General features: G+C 45.2%; 1 protein-coding gene across 1 annotated transcript in view; it reads left to right on the forward strand.

The window, feature by feature from the left end:
• LOC126523003 (A disintegrin and metalloproteinase with thrombospondin motifs like) overlaps positions 1 to 19,197 on the forward strand; it is a 76,568-nt gene that overhangs the window by 39,636 nt on the left and 17,735 nt on the right. The window contains exons 7-11 of the mRNA XM_072288804.1: positions 1,527 to 1,651; positions 4,149 to 4,223; positions 7,788 to 7,933; positions 13,434 to 13,483; positions 16,411 to 16,519. Coding sequence (XP_072144905.1) covers positions 1,527 to 1,651; positions 4,149 to 4,223; positions 7,788 to 7,933; positions 13,434 to 13,483; positions 16,411 to 16,519 — 505 coding nt within the window. The remainder of the gene's footprint in view (positions 1 to 1,526; positions 1,652 to 4,148; positions 4,224 to 7,787; positions 7,934 to 13,433; positions 13,484 to 16,410; positions 16,520 to 19,197) is intronic.

Consider the following 19,197-nt stretch of genomic DNA (forward strand, 5'->3'; position numbering starts at 1 on the left):
CCGTATTAATAAAGAATTCCGCAGAACTCACGCAGTGTGGGAATCAACGTTTTGCGAACCATATCGCAGGTGAAGGCTACACAGCTTCTTTTGGCGTTGCGCAAAATGTTATAAGATAGAGCAACGTTTCCTCGTAAGGCCAGCAATTTCGCATTCCATTTCCCGTTGTACTGTCCCCTAAAACTATACAGCGGTCATTCGCACCCAATGCCGTTCCAAGTATAGCTCCATTGCAAGCCTTCGACCTTGATTCGCTCGGTCTATAAACGTGTTCGTAGTTTAATGAGCGGGACGTGTGGCTATTGCACTGCGGGATTCCCGATTAATACCCAAAACCGAGCATATGTTAGTTTGCAGTGGAACTGTATAGGGTAGTTCCACAACAATTTTCCTACGATGGCCACTTGTGCAGGCTTAATGCGCATCGAGGAGGTATAGACCGATTGTACTGACCGGAGCCGGCGCAGCATGCAAGGAATATGTTACCAACATAGCAGACAGTGAAAAAGCTCTAATATTGGGTGTATAGAAGCGTTGGAAAATGTCGGGTGCAACGAAGGAATTGGATCGGATTTGGTGAAGGGGGCGTCATTTGTAGAACCTGGGATAGATTTCGAAGTATACTAGCAAAACAGACTCCTAGTACTACTGAAGGGTGTGAGAAGAATCTTGACTTTCCTGTCTTTAATGCATGAGTTACTCGGATTTGCATACATGTGCAAAGTTTAACATTTCTATAATATTTGAGGCCCTCAACGGATATGAGAAATGACTTTCGTTACTGGAACGTACTTTATAAGAGACAGGGAATGCTTGGCATTAAATGCTGCCTCTCAGCTTCCCGAAGTCACCTCAATGAAATAGTGATAACGATTCCGAGATGTCGGGTTAAATATAATTATACTGCTTGCTTGGTGTTTGTTTAATGAGTTACTTTTTTGTGAGAACTGCGACATCAGGCATTTTTGAAATAATAATTATGACTTTACAAGTCCTAATTTAAACTGCGGCATAAGGGGTGAAACCGCTACATTTCTGGCGAGAAAGCTTAGTGCTGATATATTATGCAGCTACATGTAAAAAAAAAAATTAAATTATGGGGTTTTATGTGCCAGAAATACGCTCTCGGTATGAGGCACGCGGTAGTGGGGGACTCCGGATTAATTCTGGCCACCTGGGGTTCTTTAACGTCCCCCTAAATCTAAGTACGCGGGTGTTCTTTTTTGCATTTCGCCCCTATCGAAATGGGGCCACCATGGCCGGGATTCGATCCCGCGACCTCGTGCTTAGAAGCGCCACACCAAAGCCACTGGCCTACACTTTAAGCTGCGATGCCCGAACGCGAGTATTGGAGCGCTAGGCTTTCTCGCTCTTCACAAGAAAACAGGGGTGCGCGTTTGGGACAGGTGGTTAGGTTACTCAGGTTTCGCGAGAAACCGATTATGAAATTTGGTGGCACAGGGAAGTACCAATGTTTGACTATTTAAAAGTGATGTGCGCTTTCGTTTGTACATTGTTCTTTACAGCAACAGCTCGATTGCCCACCACTATATACCCGGAGGTACATGTTGTCGTGGATTACCTGCTCTGCAGAGCGTACGAATTCAACTTAAGAAAAATATTGCGATTCCTTGCAATCATGGGGAATGCAGTGAGTAATGATTTTTTGGAAAATGTAGGCTGTGGTTGCCGCTTGTAGTGTTGTTTACTGTTGTCGGAGAATCTGAAATTGCCTAGAGATAAAAAAAAGTACAGCAGATTGATGGCCCACAAAGCCTCACGCTACGTTTCTTATTGCGTATTTTGAGGGGTCGTTCTGATCGTAATGCCTCGATGAGTGAAAGTCACTTAATCAGGGCGAGTGATTAAGTAGAACTAATACAATTTGCACCTAGCGTGAGAGAACTGCGGAATTCCCGTTATCAAAAGCTGCTGCACAAAACAGGAAAGTTGAAGCTGATGCATAGTCGAGCCCTGTATGAATGGCACATTCCATGAGAAAAATTAGCAGCATAGTCCGAAACCAGAGAAAATCCCAGAAACTGCTGAAGTTTGCCCAAAAACGGCATGGCACTTTGTGCATACAGCTTGGGTTAAGGAAGCCCGCGATGACACGTAAACTGTGAAAAAGTTCTTTTTGCCTTAGGGCAGCAGACTGTCGGGCGAATTGGGGTTTCATACTGAACATTGCGCTGAGCGGAAAGATATTGTAGAAGAAAGCAGAGATCGAAGGGAAGACCCCTGTGGCGTCCCCCTGCACGTAGCGTAGCACGTTCACGTCAGCACGTAGCGGCCGGTACGCGCTGACGCGTGTTCTGAAGGACCAGAATGAAGTTTTACCATATAGCGTACCATACCGTCGAAGGGAAGAGTTGAGTTTATTTAAAGCTTTTTCTTTTACTTAATACATATTTATTGAGGTACGGAATGAGGAGCTGTCAGTTAAAAGGAGTTCCAACCAGCGATGCATTGATGGGCACCTGTACGATCGTAAATGTTTCTTGAGGCAAAATGTTGGTTGCTTTACTCACCGGAATGCGCTCTCGTGCGGTCCTCCTCTTTGGTGGTAATTTCTTACCACGGAGGAATCGATGCTGTAATCTATGTCCTCCAGCCTAGGTGGAAACTAAGGGTGGTTTAATTATATCCGCGGAAACGTGTCCAGCTTACATGATGTCGTAGATGACCTTGACCTTGCATTGGAAACGAGAGGCGACGTATCTTCCACAAGCACTACGCGCGGCTTCTAGCGAATGAATCTTAATAGCGCTTGATATATGAAAAAGAATCCATCGGTCCCAATCAATATCCTACGTTATCTCACTCCTCAGGCGCGGCCTGCAGAGTGTCCAGTGTATTTCGGAATATGTGTTAAAAGTGCAAACCTCGCCGGGTTTCGCGGCTGTGGAAGCTGAAGCCTGGCTGTTTCCTTGCAGAATAGGTCAGCCAATAACAGCGGAGCACGCGCGCTGCGCGAACCGCTGGGTTCCTTGCAGCACCATCAGATGGCGCTCACCTCCGCGCATCTGATATGCTGATTAGAATGGTTTTCTAGTTCTAGATCTGTGCGATGAAGAGAACCTTATAGCAGTCAACAGTGAGAATAAGTGTCATGGACTGGTAACATAGCAAGACGGAAATGGACAGCCATGTATCTATTATACCTTAGTGTCAGAAACAGTCTACGAACGACAAGACCAAATGATGTTAAGCCCAGGTAGCGATCATTTGACGTTTAACCATAAAATTCGGGAGAGATACTAAAGAAAAATACGAATCAATAGCATCAGAATTTCTAGAAATGAATGAAAGCAATTAACAGAGATCGCAGAAATAAAGAAACACACGGAGAAGCAAATAGAGGTGCTTCGCACAACAGTCTGGTAATATAAGGAACTCGTAGACGTTATGCAGCAGGAGATAATACAGACACAGCACCAAAACTGTTGGATTGGAAAGACGAAACCACGTAAGTGATGGAACAAGGAAGTAAAGCAAGCCATAGAGAACATAAGCAGGCGGCTAGGGATCATCGAGAAGCCAAAAAGTTAGGATTCCACAAAGTGCGCCTTAGATGGAACAAAAAAGCGAGAGAAGGGGGGTGAGTGAGTTTGTGTCAGGGAAAATTAAATGCACCAGTGAATGTTCGGTGCATAACATTCCCAAAGGAGGCAAAGGCGCATGGGAAAGCGTGCAAAAAAAAGCTGAACAAAATGCAGCGAGCAGGAAACTATTCAACATGATGTTTTAGGATGCGGTGCCGAATTTGGCATTCGAGGTTACGCAACTAGGGAAGAAATTTGAAATTTAGGCAGGTATTTTGACTAATAAGGTAATGAATGATAGCAGAAAAATTCAGCAATTTGCGCAAATACCGCTGCTATCGGAATACAGTTGGTCCCACCGTGATATCTCGTAGCCCCTTTTATTAAACAGCATTGCCCGCCTTAGTTGGGGGATGCGGTAAAATAAAATGTGAGTGTCATAAATGTCTTTCTTTTTGCCTGTTTTTCATTTCTCCTTACCCTTCATCCAGTGGAGGTTAGCAAACCAGAATCTCTCCCTGTTAACCTCCCGGCCTTTCCCACCAAATTTCTCTCTCTGCCTCTCTCTTTGTCTTCTAAATATCGGCATTTCTTGTGTTTCAGGCCAACTTGAGATTCCGGAGCCTTAGGCAGCCAAAGGTTCAAATACGAATAGTCGGTGCCACTGTGACGAAGACCGTAAGCACCCTAAATTTTTTTAACACTGTAGTGCCTGTCCATGACTGATGCAGCAGCAGAAGTTGAAATACTGATTGCGTTTCTCACGCACTTCGAACAGTCTCTCGGACCCACGAACGAAGATGGTATAGCTGAGCAAAATGCCGCATTTAAAGGGAAGCTATAGAATTTCCCAGAAAAAATGAGTGAAGAGCTGTACGAATGGCTTTCAACCCTCTGAATTCGAATATCGCATCGAATTTGAGCTAAAGAAAGCGCAAACAGATTTTATTTCGACGAAAAGTGCAGCAGCAGACTAGGGGCAGCTCGCGCGCCTCATTTCCGCCTGTGATTGGCCGGGCGCTTCTTGACGTCAACAATGGCGTTTATCTGGACCGGCCGCTGCCGCCACACATGAAGCACGGTGCAAGGTGGTTTGGCGCTGTGGTTTGGTGAGACAGTAATGCTAAATTAATGGTAAAATTAATGGTAAAAAAGAAATGGGCATAGGCAGGACATATAATGAGGAGGGAAGATAACCGATGGTCATTAAGGGCTACGGACTGGATTGTAAGGGTAGGGAAGCGTAGCAGGGGGTGGCAGAAAGTTAGGTGGGCAGATGAGATTAAGAAGTTTGCAGGGGCAACATGGCGACAATTAGTACATGACCGGGGTACTTGGAGAAGTATGGGAGAGCCCTTTGCGCTGCAGTGGGCGTAACCAGGCTGCTGCTGCTATATATATATATATATATATATATATATATATATATATATATCCCATTTCCTACGTATACAATTCCAATTTTCCAATTTCCAGTTCCGATTCATGTCCATTCCATATATAGGTGCAATAACAGTGAGAGAGAAGGCGAGAGAAAAAGTGCAAAGGCGCGCGGGCACGTGTCGGTGCTGGCAAAATCTATTGACAATCGCACTGACCTGTAGACCTCTGGTGCCGCAGCAATGGTCTGCTTTACTTTCTACACCATCGCCACACACGGCTAGGGTCCGAATACCTTTGTTTGGTAAAAAAAAAAGGTATCGGCGCTAGCCGGTTTGTTGGTGCCCAAAGACGTTCACTCTCGACGTCACACCGGGGCCAAAGCAGTGATTTCTTCTTTTTTCCGCAAGCGCCATAGATAGGCGAGCCACCCGTTCTAATGGGGATCAAGGAAGACAGCGGGGGAACTTTTGAATGCACTTGCAGTTAAGGAAAGATCACGAATGCACAGAAGGCAGTTTTGCGAGATTAGGTGAATACCAATAGAGCGTGCCGTAGTTGTACACAGAAAGTGAAGTTCTGTTTAAAAAAATTATTTCTGGGCTTTTTCGTGCCAGAGTCGTAATTTGAATTTCGGCCACGCTGTAGCAGTGGTCGCGGAATTAATTTTGAGCAGCCGGGGTTCTATAACGTGCACGCAGATGTAAGTACACAAGATTTCTTTTTCTTTCTTTCTTTTTTTTTTCATTTTGCCACCATTGAATGACGGCCATCATTGGCGGGATCGCACACACGACCTCGAGCTGAGCCGCGCAACGCCATACCCGTCGAGCTACCACGGCGTCTCGGAGCGCCGGTTTTTGGCAGCGGGATCGGAGCCGATCGAGCTCTTTCACAGTGGAACCGGCCGGCGTCACCGGCGAAATTATTAGCAGCAGTGTGGTGTGTCCAGCGCAAAGAAAACGTTATTTTAGAAATAACTTCAATCTATTCTGAGTCTGGCTCAGAGCGATCGAACCTGCTGGATTCCGCGCCATCTTCGTGGTCACCGGTGTCCCGAACAGCGACGTTCGCACTTACGTCGAATACTTGTGGGCGTCACTGATTCCAATCTGAAAAGTGATTTTGACTGCGAGTCAGATTTCATGAAAGTAGGCTCGAGGATTCTGGGAGAAACTATGGTTCATGGTGTCAGCATCCGTTCGTAGACCATCATCGCTAGAGGTCTCTTTATTTTCCCGGCGGGAATGAGATCATGTTATTCGCTGACCATCCACACCGTGTACAGTCTTGCGCACGAAGTTAAAAAAAAACAAAACATTTAGAGTGTGGCATTCAAGGGCTGCAGTCCTGTTGATAAGACCCTGGAATTACAGCAAAGTTCGTTTTCAAATTCTGCAACTGTTCCTTCACGATGCTGACTAGACGAGCCTCGAAGCTATCCGGGACTGAGAAATAAGGATAATTGCTGAGAGATACCTAGGCGTTTTTTTTTTTTTCAGACATTGTTGAGCCAGTCACGCTCCGTGCAGCAAACATGCCAAACTGCCAAACATGTCAAACATGCCAAGACTGCTTCGTGCATCGCACTTGCAAGCTGCCCTGGTGGGACACAATGGGCTCAAAATGTTGAGTAGTAGTAGCATAAACTTTATTTTGTCCGAGATGAAGTTTAGAGAGGAGGGAAGTGGGAGGGCCGGTCCTCTTCTTCCTCAGGCGGCGGCCAGGCTTTGAGCTTTGGCGGCGCCTTCGGCCATCTGGGCGACCCGGAGTTGGAGATCCCGGTCTGCAGCTGAGCAGTGCAGTCTGCGACTGCTCTAGGGTAGTGATGGGAAGGGGAGGCAATAAGCTAGTGCGTTTTTTGGTCCTTATCAGGGTACATGCCCACATCATGTGGTGAAGATCGGCTCAACCTGCGCATGATTTACAATCCGCTGTATATAGACCGGGACAGAGGTGACTGTACGTCACTGGGTTTGGGAAAGTGTGCGTCTGTAAAAGGCGCCAGGTGATCAAAATGTTGAAGTCAATATTTTTCGTTCAAATGTAAATCAGCGCAATAAATCAGGGGTTCGAAAATTCGCGCCGTGGTAAATACGTCATAGTAGAATAAGTAGGGTACTCATCAGCTGTTAAAAAATAGCTTTGTAAAGTTTGATTTCCTGAAATAAATTGAAATACATTGACAAAGGAGTCTACCGCTGTAAATTTTGGAGCCAGCGCCGATCGCCTGTTTGCTTTTCATTCGGCGTTATACAGCTCAAAGGCGCGTACCTCACGGGACCCGTCTCACAGTATTGCACCACAGGGATGCAGTAGTGAGGCAACCATAGACAATCGAGAATGGCGAGGCTGATGCCTGACAAGAGGTACAAAGCGTGATGTCAGCAGGGACCAATGAAGAACCAAAGAATTGATGTAACTCGCAGTTTGCAGGATTAAAAATTGAGTTGTTGCGTTAGAAGCCATCTCAATAAGCGAGGAGTTCCTTCCTGCCGTAGACGAGGTGAGGAAGCCTCGTATTTTCTAACCCCAGACTGTAGGTCCGTGGGAGTTGCTCTAGATGGGCTGCCACCAGGGCGGCTTTGTCGTATGTTATTTCGTTGTGTGTTATTTGTCTATATAAAGTTTGTTCCTTTTATATAGCGGACTTGCCTCGGCATTTTTTAAGAATAGGCCGATAGAAAGCATCGGAAAGTAAGAACCCTGAATTTACCATTATATTCAATTCATTGTAATGTATAGTCACTATTTTGTCTGCGTTACGTATACAGGGTGTTGCCGATGTTCTATGTTCTTGTTTTTATATGATAGTCTTAGTGAAACAAGTCAGTTATAATATGAATGTTTAATTTTCTTCAGGAGCATGATGAGCCGTACATGGTTCCAGTCCGTGGATACGAAAGCACTCGAAATATCCTTTATGAGCCGACGCTGTGGAACTTCACAGTACATGTTAGAAAACAAACTTACTTTGCCGCTGCTGACATTGTTTTTCTGCTTACATCGTGAGTCTGCTTTCTATATTCCTTTTCGCAGTATCCTATAAGGGACCCATTTACTTAATATCTAAATGTATAATTTATGATTGGATTCAAATATAAACGGCTGTGAATGAAACAGTGTACATTTTCTCAGAATAGAAACTAGCTTCGCGAACGCTTTATTTAAATTCGGTTGGCTTCAAATTAACTACAGAAAGCGCAACACGCAATTGGAATGGGCTGATTTCCAAATGAACGAAAGAGAACACAAGGATATTGCTCGACTGCGTTTTCACTTCACACTCGTGAACCCTTTCGCCCTCTAAATTGTCACTCGAATATTTGCAAGCTAAGAAGCTGTAGGGAAGGACAAGAAAATCTTACAGCGCAACAGGCAAAACTGACAGTAGTCGGAATTGTAAACTCAACTTGTTTGGAACGTACGAGTGCTCAGCCTGCAGATATTGGGGCGCGAGGGCCACTGTTGTGAGGCTCGCGCTGCCGTCGTTCTCGCGTCGAAAGTTGGGTTACGTGGCATTGCTTCGCACGGCATGCGCACGCACGACATGGAGTAAGCCGTCCTATCAAGCGGTTGAGAAGGCATGCTTTAGCCGCTATTGATCCAAGAACTGTTGCCTATTTGTAGCCACTAGCGCCGGTTGCCGTATCACTATAGTTACCAAAAAAGTTGTCTTGCAGCCTTCCGGAACGTTATGTTAATGCGAAGTATTCTTTGTCGGATATCAGGCACTTTGCGGCACGTATCTCCTGTATTTCCGACAGGAAATACCTGTCTAAATACCTAATTATCCGCCACGCTTCGGTCCTCTAATAAAAATAAATGCACGACCAACAGCAGAATCGAACGACTGCCTTCGAGCACAGCAGCCAAATGCTCCGATCGCTAGGCCCCGATTGTCTTTATTTATCTTTATTGCCTGTTTCTGCGACGTCAAAAACAAAAATTCAGACAATGTTTACCCCACTAGCATTGTCCGTCTCAAAAACGCCGGCCCATCTGTGGCCAATGCGTACATTCTAAATGCGTTTCATGTGTAAGAAGAGCTCTACACGAGCTAACCAGTCTGGAACACTCGGGACAAGTTATTGTTCTTCAACGAAACGTGTCACACTCTATATGAAGTATTAACGTGGCACCGAACGCGAATCCTGCGCCCCATTTGCTATGGGGGTACAATCAACATTATTAGGCCAAATGGTGTCCCGTCCTCGCTGTCTACAGCGAACTACCTAAAAGCCAGGGGATACAAGCGTAGTTCTTTTTTGGTGGTACACTGCAGAACGTCCCATACAAACACGGCATCCCAGCTATCGAGGAACACATGCTCTATCGTTTCCTCTTCTCTACATATTATACAGTGCGTTCTCCATGGCACGAACATGCCCTTTTCTACAAGCAAAAGTTTGAAAGCAAGCGTACCTTTATTAGAGCACTGCACGGGCCCGGGCTTCAAGACACGGGCCCATGCCGGTATCGGGCCCGCTCACTGAAGTGCCTAAGGCGTGTCGTCGAGCACACGCAAACATTATGCATTGCATGGTCCAAGGCATACTGCGCCCAACTGAAGTGACATGTCCAAAGAGCTGGCTCTTAGTATACCTCAGCAAAGGAAATAGAACGATAGATAAACTTAAAATTTGTATTCTTTTCCACAAAAACGAACATTGTTCTCGCGTAAGGAAAAATAAATTGTACAAAAAACCGCTCCTCACGCCATTTCCCTGTTGCCGCTGTTGCGATCGCACTCTCGATACTAGAGACTAGTATATTAGCCCTAACGCAAGGGGTGTCTCTTTTTACTTGTGCGCTTATTTTATGCTGTACGCTCGTTAGTTCTCCTGTTTCTCTATATATACACATATATTCGCATGCTAAATAATGTCATAGGATCAAAATGTACGATCACTGATGTTCCAATGGCAGAAACAAAGATTACGGTCTTTTATTGCTTATATACTGCACCCCGAGAATGTGGGGCTGACACATACAGCACATTCTGTAAGTATATTAAGATATTATTTTTTTACTTACAAGCCGGGGCGGGTCATGCACATGCGGGCCTTGGCTACGCTTAGTAATGAACGTCGGGCCCGGGCTTGATAGCGCGGGCTGGAATCCACTGGCTGGAAGCCGGGCCCGGGTGGAAAAATCAGGGCCGTGCAGTGCTCTAACTTGTATGTAGTTGGAAAAAGAATGTTTTCATTCCTACCGGTACCATCATTTCCTACGCCCATTTTAGTACGTCTTTCGCTTGTCCTACAGGGCACCTTGACCTATGCACAGGAAGTATAAATTAACACAGGTCCTTGTACAAATTTTTTTTCGTGTCACAGGCCGCCAAATAATCCAGCAAAACCCAGCGGACAAAAAATAACAGACTACATCTACTTCCTTTAGAAAGCCGTGTATGCTGCCTGGCAAATTATTCGCGGATACGGCGATGCACGGCAACGGCTTGCTCAGACGAAGCTGGCACACTGCGGGTAGAAAAGGGTCGTTTACATCACGCAAGAACAAAAAGCGCTTTACAAACTGTCACAAAAAGAGGTGTGTCAATCCTAAGCCCCCCTTTGCACTCTGCAGGTTTGCCCGACTTGTACGTTTCCACGTGGATCCCCCCACGAAAACAGCAAAAACGCGGTGAAATTTCTGGATCTTAACTCTCGAGGAGTAAAAAAAACTGTGCCAAATTTTACTGACCAGATACAGGTTACAGACAGTTGCTCTGGAAAATATCGACCGTTTCCAATCATTCCAGTTACTTGTGCTATCACGCAATTCGGTTACCTGTTCTAGCAAGTACGGTTCACTCTCTTTGTAGCATCCAGCGGCCGTGACAAGGGTACCCTATATGTTAAGGCGAGCGCCTTAAGTGGCTCAAACCTCCGATGTCCTTGGGGAAAAAAAAAAACGCGTCCGGCCCAATTGTACAAAAACTATCATCATCAGCAATGGCTCATACCCTCCTAAGGAAGCAAAAATTGCAATGGGTCATTCCTTTCGTAATGCAGAGGCTACCAGAACGCAGCACAGTAAGGCGTACAGTGCATACACTCATTGGAAACACGCATACAACGTACAGGAACGCGGCGTCTGTCGAGTTGTGCAAAAAAAGGAAAAGAATAAAAAAAAACGCGTGAACTTCTCAGTTTCTCATACCCCCGTAAGCAAGTAAAAATTCAATGGCGTATACCCCCTAGGGCTGAGCTACGCTACAAGGGATCAGCTAAGGGAAGCGAACAGTGCCTACATTCATTGAAATCACCCACACAACATACAGAACAACGTAGGTTTCAACCCCCTGCTGAGAAGATGCAGCGTAAAGTCGAAGAGAAGCATCGTTGACGGGATTCTGACCTCGTTACACGAGCGCGCGGAGCCGCCTCGAAAACGAACCGAAGATGCCGAACTGCGAAAGCAGCTCGGCTGCTTTCGCCTTCACGTGTTACGGGAGTGTAGCATGCTGCCGAACTTTTTCCATTGGTGCGTTAAGAAAATTGATGTTAACGAAAATTTCTGGAGTCTCTGACCAGTCAACGTGTCAGAACACCAAGCACTTTCCTTGTCAAAGGCCTTTTCTAGATCGACTTCAAGCATCACATAACGCGCAGTATATACTAGAGTGCTACGACGCTATGGGAATTACCGTGGCAGTGCCATATACTTGACCACGATTGCACGCATGCTCATCTCATGCCAAAGCCGACTAGCTTTTTGAGACCTTTGGCGCGGGCGTCAGGTGCTAGTGTATCGTATTGTTTCCTCGTCACATCTCGCGCTTTGAAACGCTGTTATAGGCCGCGCCTGTCACCCGGGTCGGCCCACATTACCCAGTAATTTAAAGAAAAAGAAGTAAAATCTGCGGTTTTTGCTTGTCAAAACGACGGTATGGTTATGAAGCATGCCGTATAGTGGAGGACTCTGAACGAAGTTTGACCGCCTGGGACTTTCTCACGTGGAAAATTTCTCGCCGCTTAGTTTGCGTCAAATCGAGAGCCAGCACCAAGCTCAATTCGCTTGTCGGTGCGGCCGTCCACGCCAGCGTGTTGACAGCGAAAGTCCGCGGTCATCGAGTTTGAAGTGTCCATGTTTGCTTTTGCGCGTGGGACACCATACTTCTTAAAACAGGGTGATCATTCTTAAGTTTTGCGGATTTTTTAAAGACGTTCCGTTGCACATAATTCTAGTCCTTGAACTGGATTATTCAGAGAGGCAGACACTTTAATTGCACGATAAATCGGAACAGATATTCAACTAATCATAAAGTTCCATAATTAACTTCTTAATTGATTACATTACGGTGCACATTGCAATTTACGAATTGCAGCCGGCGAGTTTGCAAGGCGTATGCACTTGGGATGAATTTCTTCAATGACGTCAGTTCGAAGATATGCGCCATAAAACTCGCCATAAAAATGCACTGTTTTTCCACTTATTTAACAAAAACGATTTTTTGTGCACTGAAGCGCAAAAGTAACTGGAACACCCATGTATTTCGTCCCACACTTTGGGAGATAATATTCGTAAACTGGTGTCACCTTGGAAATTCATTTTGAGAGGATATGTATCGCAAGTTCTCCGGCTACTATTACTAACTTGCAATTTGTGCGGTGAAGTAACTAATTAAGAAGATAATTAGCGAACATTGACTAATTGGTTGAATATGTGTTTCGAGTTCTCATGCTAATAATGTCCGCTTCTTTGAATAATCCGGCTCAAGGATAAGAAATATGCTACCTGCCACATGCGATTTTTTAAAGGTTGCGTAAAACTTAAATATGATCGCCGTGTATATGACTAAATATATCGCTCACTCACTCTTCTAGGGAGATTTTTCCAGTGATTAAGTAACCTATAGATGCATGAGAATCGGTGAAATATATTTATCAGCGCCATCTTTCAGTGCAGTTCGACCTCGTGTTTTTCAAATAGCCCTATTAATGATAGCGCGCGGAGAAAATTTAGGTGCCCATGCCTGGTTTGATATTCCAAACTCCACTAGATAGGTGAGCTATGCCTCGTACTACTATTTCACCATTGCAGAAAATTTGACATGGGTGATTCTGGTCCCGAGAATGCCGACTGGAAATAGTAAACCAAGAAGTTAGACTTACTATAGTTGCTGAGCAGTCATTTAAGCGGACGCAAAGATAAAAAATATCGATAGGAAAGAGAGGGAAGGGGAGGGGGGAAGGGCGGGTTAAGCAGCATTCTGGTTCACGTTTCTCATGATTCATTAAGTTTAAGCACCTTATTGCGCATTTTGTTTGTGTTATCTTGAATAAGTGCACTGCATTCGTAATAAAACGAACGCGTATTTTCTTTACCCTTTGGGCCAGCCACACGAGTTCGACCATGTGATATTGTTCAAAAAGTCAACTATGGAGCACTGAACACTTTAAGATTCGGCAGTTTACAACATTGTTTCTTTCTTAACCTTAAGGTCACGGGATTACGAAAAAGAAGAATGTAACGCAATTTGTTTTTCTTGCCATTTTTCAGCCGGAATTTGTCTGAATGGGAAGGCAACAAACTTGTTTCTTGGGTTGGAGGTAACGTATCACACATTGGCTTAGTCCAGCCTTGAGCACTTGTGAAAGTCCTCCCCTAAGATATGGTTGGTGTCGCTGATCAATAAGTTCTAAGGGCACACCAACACGGTTTATCACTTTGTTACTGCATTGTGTTGCTAATTAGCCTACGTTTGGGGGGAAAGTAGTTGCAGTCTTTTCCCTGGTACACACGGTGAACTAACTCCTCATCAAATAGCTAGGACTCTCTCTTGATAACATTGTTAAGGTGGTCGCAGACACTTACTTGCTATATCCCCAAAATTGCGGCACCATAGTCTCCCATGTCCGAAGTTCGCGAAAATCATGCCCTATAGTCTGCAGTGTCATTTTTACTTCCGCAAAAGAGGAGAGAGCTCCTGCGCTTTTTTGATTGTTTGAATCAAAAGAGGCCTTGTTGGCATGACTGGGAAAGGAAATACTTTGCCAGTCCTGCTCCACCTTTACCACTAGAAGTGCCAAATATTTTCCTAAATTCTCCCCCTTCCCTAACTCAACCCTTCCCCGCCCCCTTCTCCGCTTCTTTTCCTTCCAAACTAACTTTAGGAACAACAATGCGCGTACGCCTTTCAAAACCAACTGTACGAACCGGTGCGTCCGGCCATCTTCGATTTCAATAAAATATTATAAGACGATTGTTATGAAAGGAAAAGCTTTCCCTCGAAAATCAAGCATTTACTACACAGTAATAATACGAAGAATATGATACTTGGTAGACAAGCTTTTTTTTTTTAATTAAGAGAACAAATTTAGCATTAATCTACTATATTTTGTTTCTGTAACTTACTCCTAAATATGACAAACATATAGCGTTTTCTTTTATTCGCAAATAATGCTAAGTAAAAGAAGCGCAGAAATAGCTTAATGCTAATGGAGACGATAGATATCTTGCCAAATATTTATTTCTGACTCAATATCACGCAAAGGCCCCACAAAACCAGGTTGAATAATATGAAACAAAGGAAACAATTAAATTTTGAAATTGAGATCCGGCATCACAAATTTTTTTTTTTTGTACATTGGGCCACACTGCTGAAGTTTGACAGGCATTAGAAACAGTACTGACCCAAACGGTAGTGAAATACTGGAGCTGGGGTACAATGCCATAACAGTTCGGGAGGCGACCCGATCACTTGGCCTGCCATGATTGGTCAGAATGGCCTGTTGATGAGCAAAGCGCTGTTTTGATCGATAGCGCGATGGCAGGCGAACAGGTTTCGCTTTTTGGTGGAGTTATCTGTTCAAGGTGCGCTGACTAATAGCTGTCTGTAGCTTCTGCACTATGTGAGGATTGTTCTCGCACACGCGTCGTTTGAGAGAACGCCGCAGACGTACGTGGTCATAACGTCGATATGTTTTTTATGTGTCTGCTCACTAAATTCATCTGTTACGTGACGACATCGCGCAAAGAAGGAGGTTCCACATGCGCCCACCATGGCTCTGAGTGGCGCTGGCTAACACTCTCAGGGCTACAATAAGCAATGCGAAAGCTTATGTTCTTAAAACAGGCCCTGCGATACTCTACGAAGGAGGCCAAGCTCTTGGCCTATGTTACAATCATACGTCCTATCTTAGAATATGCGAACGTGGCGTGGTTTCCTTTGCCCAAAATCAAATCACCACTCTTGAGGCTGTCCAGCGAAAAGCTGCGCGGTTTATCTGTAACCGATTTCGGCGCACCGACTCGCCTACTCAGATGCTATCCGAAATCGGCCTTCACACACTAAGCAGTCGTGCGATGATGTACTGACTCAAATTTTTGTACTTCATCCTGCATAATAAGGTACATGTGGATTCTAACACCTATATTTCCTATAACACATCCAGAGAAACCCGTCACAAGCATCACCTAACACTCCAAGAATATTCTTGCACTAACAATACATTCGGCTTTTCGTTCTTCCCGCGAGCAGTTCGCGATTGGAATGCTTTAGCCCAGACGGTAGTCTCTCAGCCCACTGTTGACAAATTTGTTGAAATCGTTGGCGCAACAGTACTGTCAACCACTACTAAATGATGTTATCAACATTGTCTTTATCATTGTATTAATTACCAAATGTTTTTGGAAATGCGGGATGTGAAATGATGTATGACGCTATCAATTGTATAACCATATGCTTATCCTTCTTCCTTTTTGTCTCTTTGCAAAACATTATATGTAATTGAAATAAGCTCTTTGTGCGTTATGTTTTTGCCATACTTATTGCTGTTAACATAGCTCCATGAAACTCTACTCTTGCCAAGTGCCCTTTTGTATTCTTATGTAAATGCCTGTACTACTATGTCTACAGACCTTTCTAACCCATTCCTGTAAAAATCCCTGATGGGATTGACAGTATCACAAAATAAAATAAATAAATAAATAAATAAATATTTAGAATATATAAATACCGAAGTTACTGGACGAATTGCTAACCGTCGCCGGAGCGCAGTTGGTAGAGCAATGCACTATAGTAATGCGGAGGTTTTGGGTTCGGCTCCCACCGCCGGCACGCTATCTTTTCGTCCACTTTCGTTTCCCTTTGCCTCTTGATTTTCTACGTTTCAATTTCAGCGACAGCTAATTTCCCCGATGCTATGCTCATCTTCATTGTCTGTTGGCTTAAATATATATATATATATATATATATATATATATATATATATATATATATATGCATCCAAGTATCCTCAGGAAGGCAGTTTCTTCTAAATCAAGTCTAATTACTCCATTACACCTCACACACGTGTGCATAGTAACTGATGGACAGAGCTCTTAGTTAACAGGGATAGCCACAGAGGTAATCATCACTCGGTTGCCTACGTCACCTCACTACGTCACCTCACTGCTAAAACAGCAGTGAAACAAGGAAGGATTACAAAGAAATACACAGATCATAGTTTTTTCCTTTAATTTTCTTTTTTGACAGGTTACGCTTATGCGGGCACCGCGTGCACTGCTTGGAAGGTGGGCATGTCCGAAGAACGTCCACTCACCTACTATGGTGCCTACGTCTTCGCACACGAACTGGCTCACGTGTAAGTAGCTTTGAAGATTTACACTGTGCAGTGCGATTGGGCAGTTCCTTTTGTTTCATATGACTCGCTGTACCCCTCACCGTTACAACTTCGGTAGAACAGTGGCTCTAAAACTGCCACCTTCACCGATTCCTTTGGATCTGAAGTCATTTGCGGCGACGGCACATGTTTCCACCATGGAGACCAGCATCCTGTTTACATACTTGCTTATTCCTAGAACAGTTATTGCGCCCACTCATTATGGGGGAGTGACCAAGAAGCCAGCTTTGTTGTTGGTATTTGGCAGAGGAGGGGATTTGAAGAATAATGCGAGAGTCAAAGCTAAGAATATACAGAAATGCAATATCTGAAATAATATTCATGCAGCAAAAAGGCGAGCGTGCAGGTGTAAACGGGTGTCTATTTATGGAAGATGTAATGGCGTTCAAGCAGCAGCCACAGTCTTCGTCGTCTCCTTCTAGGGACACCTTCGTTCTCTTCCCTACAACATCACCCTCCCGGTGGGGTGGCTGTGTTCCGGTGCAGGTTATGGAGCATCATTTAAGGGGAGCACATAGGACTTGAGTCTAGCAACGTATGGAACATCGCTTCTTAGTTCGCGAGGCATTGAGTACTAACCTGCCATTGCAATCTTGCACGACACCTCAGAGAGTTCAAGCAAGATCTTGCACGGTCCAGAGTAACGAGATATGACTTCTTCGGACAATCCGACGCGACGCGAGAGTGTCCAGAGGTGCATTATGGGCTTCTGGGTGTCGACAATTGCAACCGCGCTTTTGGGGACTTTGCGAGACAGTAAGACTATCACGAGCGATTTGTCGGGACTGGGTGGCCAGAGCAGTAGCATCACGGACGAAAGCGGTTCGGGACTGCAATTTGGAGGGAAGTAACGTTTCCATGGGCAATGTAGGGCCGCACACAAACAAAAGGTAGAGCGACTTTGTGCTCGGTAGCAAACGAGTGGAGCAGATTACCGACGACCTTCAATAGGAAGTAACGGCCGCGATCCGTAACTGGCGTGGGGCGCCGTGGTGCAGGATTTCATTGTTCAATAGAAAGTCGGCGATATCTGTAGCTCAGCTGGTTGGAACTGCTCGCATGATGGCTTATCCTGTTGCATATAATGTGTTGACACTGCAATCCACATGTTTCCTGTGGTGAAAATATAAAAAGGGCCAAGCAGATCGATCCCCGAACGGTAAAATGGCTCCACGAGGACGTCAGTACGGTTAAGGAAACCAGCGGGAGGCAGTGCAGGTGTCTTGCGGCGCTGACACAGATCGCAAGCAGCGACGTAACGGCGCACAGAGCGATAAATGCCGGTCCAGAAGATGCGGCGTCTCACACCTGTTCTTCTGCACAAGTTGGAAGTTACGCCCAGGTGCCCAGCGGTTGCAGTGCCATGTAGCTGCCAGAGTCATTTGAGTCGGAGGTGCCTTTGGACGACGAACAGGAGCTCGGCACCATCAGTGTGGATGCTGCGACCACATAAAGTCCCATCGCGCAGGCTGAACATATGGACAGAAAGGCTACTACGCGCGGAGCGTAGGCGGTCCATCAGGGTGCGCAGGACATGATCGTGGCGTTGTTCCTTGCCGACATGGAGCGAGTCGAAGATGGAGAGAACGCACACGTCTGGTTAGCAGCTGCGACGGCTGGTGGATCCACACGATGACGGGAAAGGCAGTCAGTGTCTTGATGCAGACGTCCTGCTTCATGCGCCATGGAGAAGGTCTATATTTGGAAATGCAAGGCCTAACGACCGAGGCGTCTTGTTGGGTCCTTCAAAAAGGAGAGCCAACAAAGAGCGTGGGGATCAGTTATGACGCAGAAACTGCGAACCAAAAGGTACGTTCGAAATTTCGCTACCGGAGCGCAAGGCGTTCAAGCTCAGTGATGGAGTAATGTCGTTCAGGCGCAGAAAGGAGGCGACTGGCATAAGCGATGGCTCAGTCTGGACCCCATTGGCTCTGGGGGACAACGGCGTCGATGCCATGACCACTCGCGCCTCTTCGTACTTTACTGCGCGCCGAGGGGTCAAAATAACTTCCACTGCAGTTATTAGGGGAAGCTCGAGTAAAATACGAAAGAAATTTGCAAACTATCGTTACTTTTATTGTTTTAATCGATAATTTGAACAGATGCAATGAGAACAAACCCTACGCTGGGGCCTTTTTGATCTGACAAAATATTGGCACTGTTAGTCTTAGCAATCAATAAAAATTACTTAAAAAGTACATATGCTTAGAGCTACAGAAAGTGGAGGTAGCTTGTAGAGAGTCATTGTGAAAGAAGGTACGGCATGCAGACACAGACGCAAGAGAAGAGAACCAGACAATACAAACGCCGACTATCAGCTGAAGGGCGCACTGTGGCGGAAACGAAGGTAGCCACGAAGCTTATCTGCACATGCTCGGGTGTATGGCCGGACCACCTGTCAATCAGGCACATGCGCGAGCCTACACGAGAGATAACGGTTTAGACATTTCATTTCTTTTTATGCAAGTTAATCGAAGGCTGGCTAACGCATCCTTAGCATAGTCTTTGTAGCGCAAAAACTCAAAGATGAAAGAAAACAAAGAGGACTGAGAGGAAAGAAAAGACGAGGACTCCGGCAAAAGCTTGTTTTTCCTTTCCTTTTTTTGGCTACAAAGATGATTTCACGCATGCGCTTCCAT

Source organism: Dermacentor andersoni, chromosome 6, assembly GCF_023375885.2.
Source record: "Dermacentor andersoni chromosome 6, qqDerAnde1_hic_scaffold, whole genome shotgun sequence".
In the NCBI taxonomy this organism is placed as follows: domain Eukaryota; kingdom Metazoa; phylum Arthropoda; class Arachnida; order Ixodida; family Ixodidae; genus Dermacentor; species Dermacentor andersoni.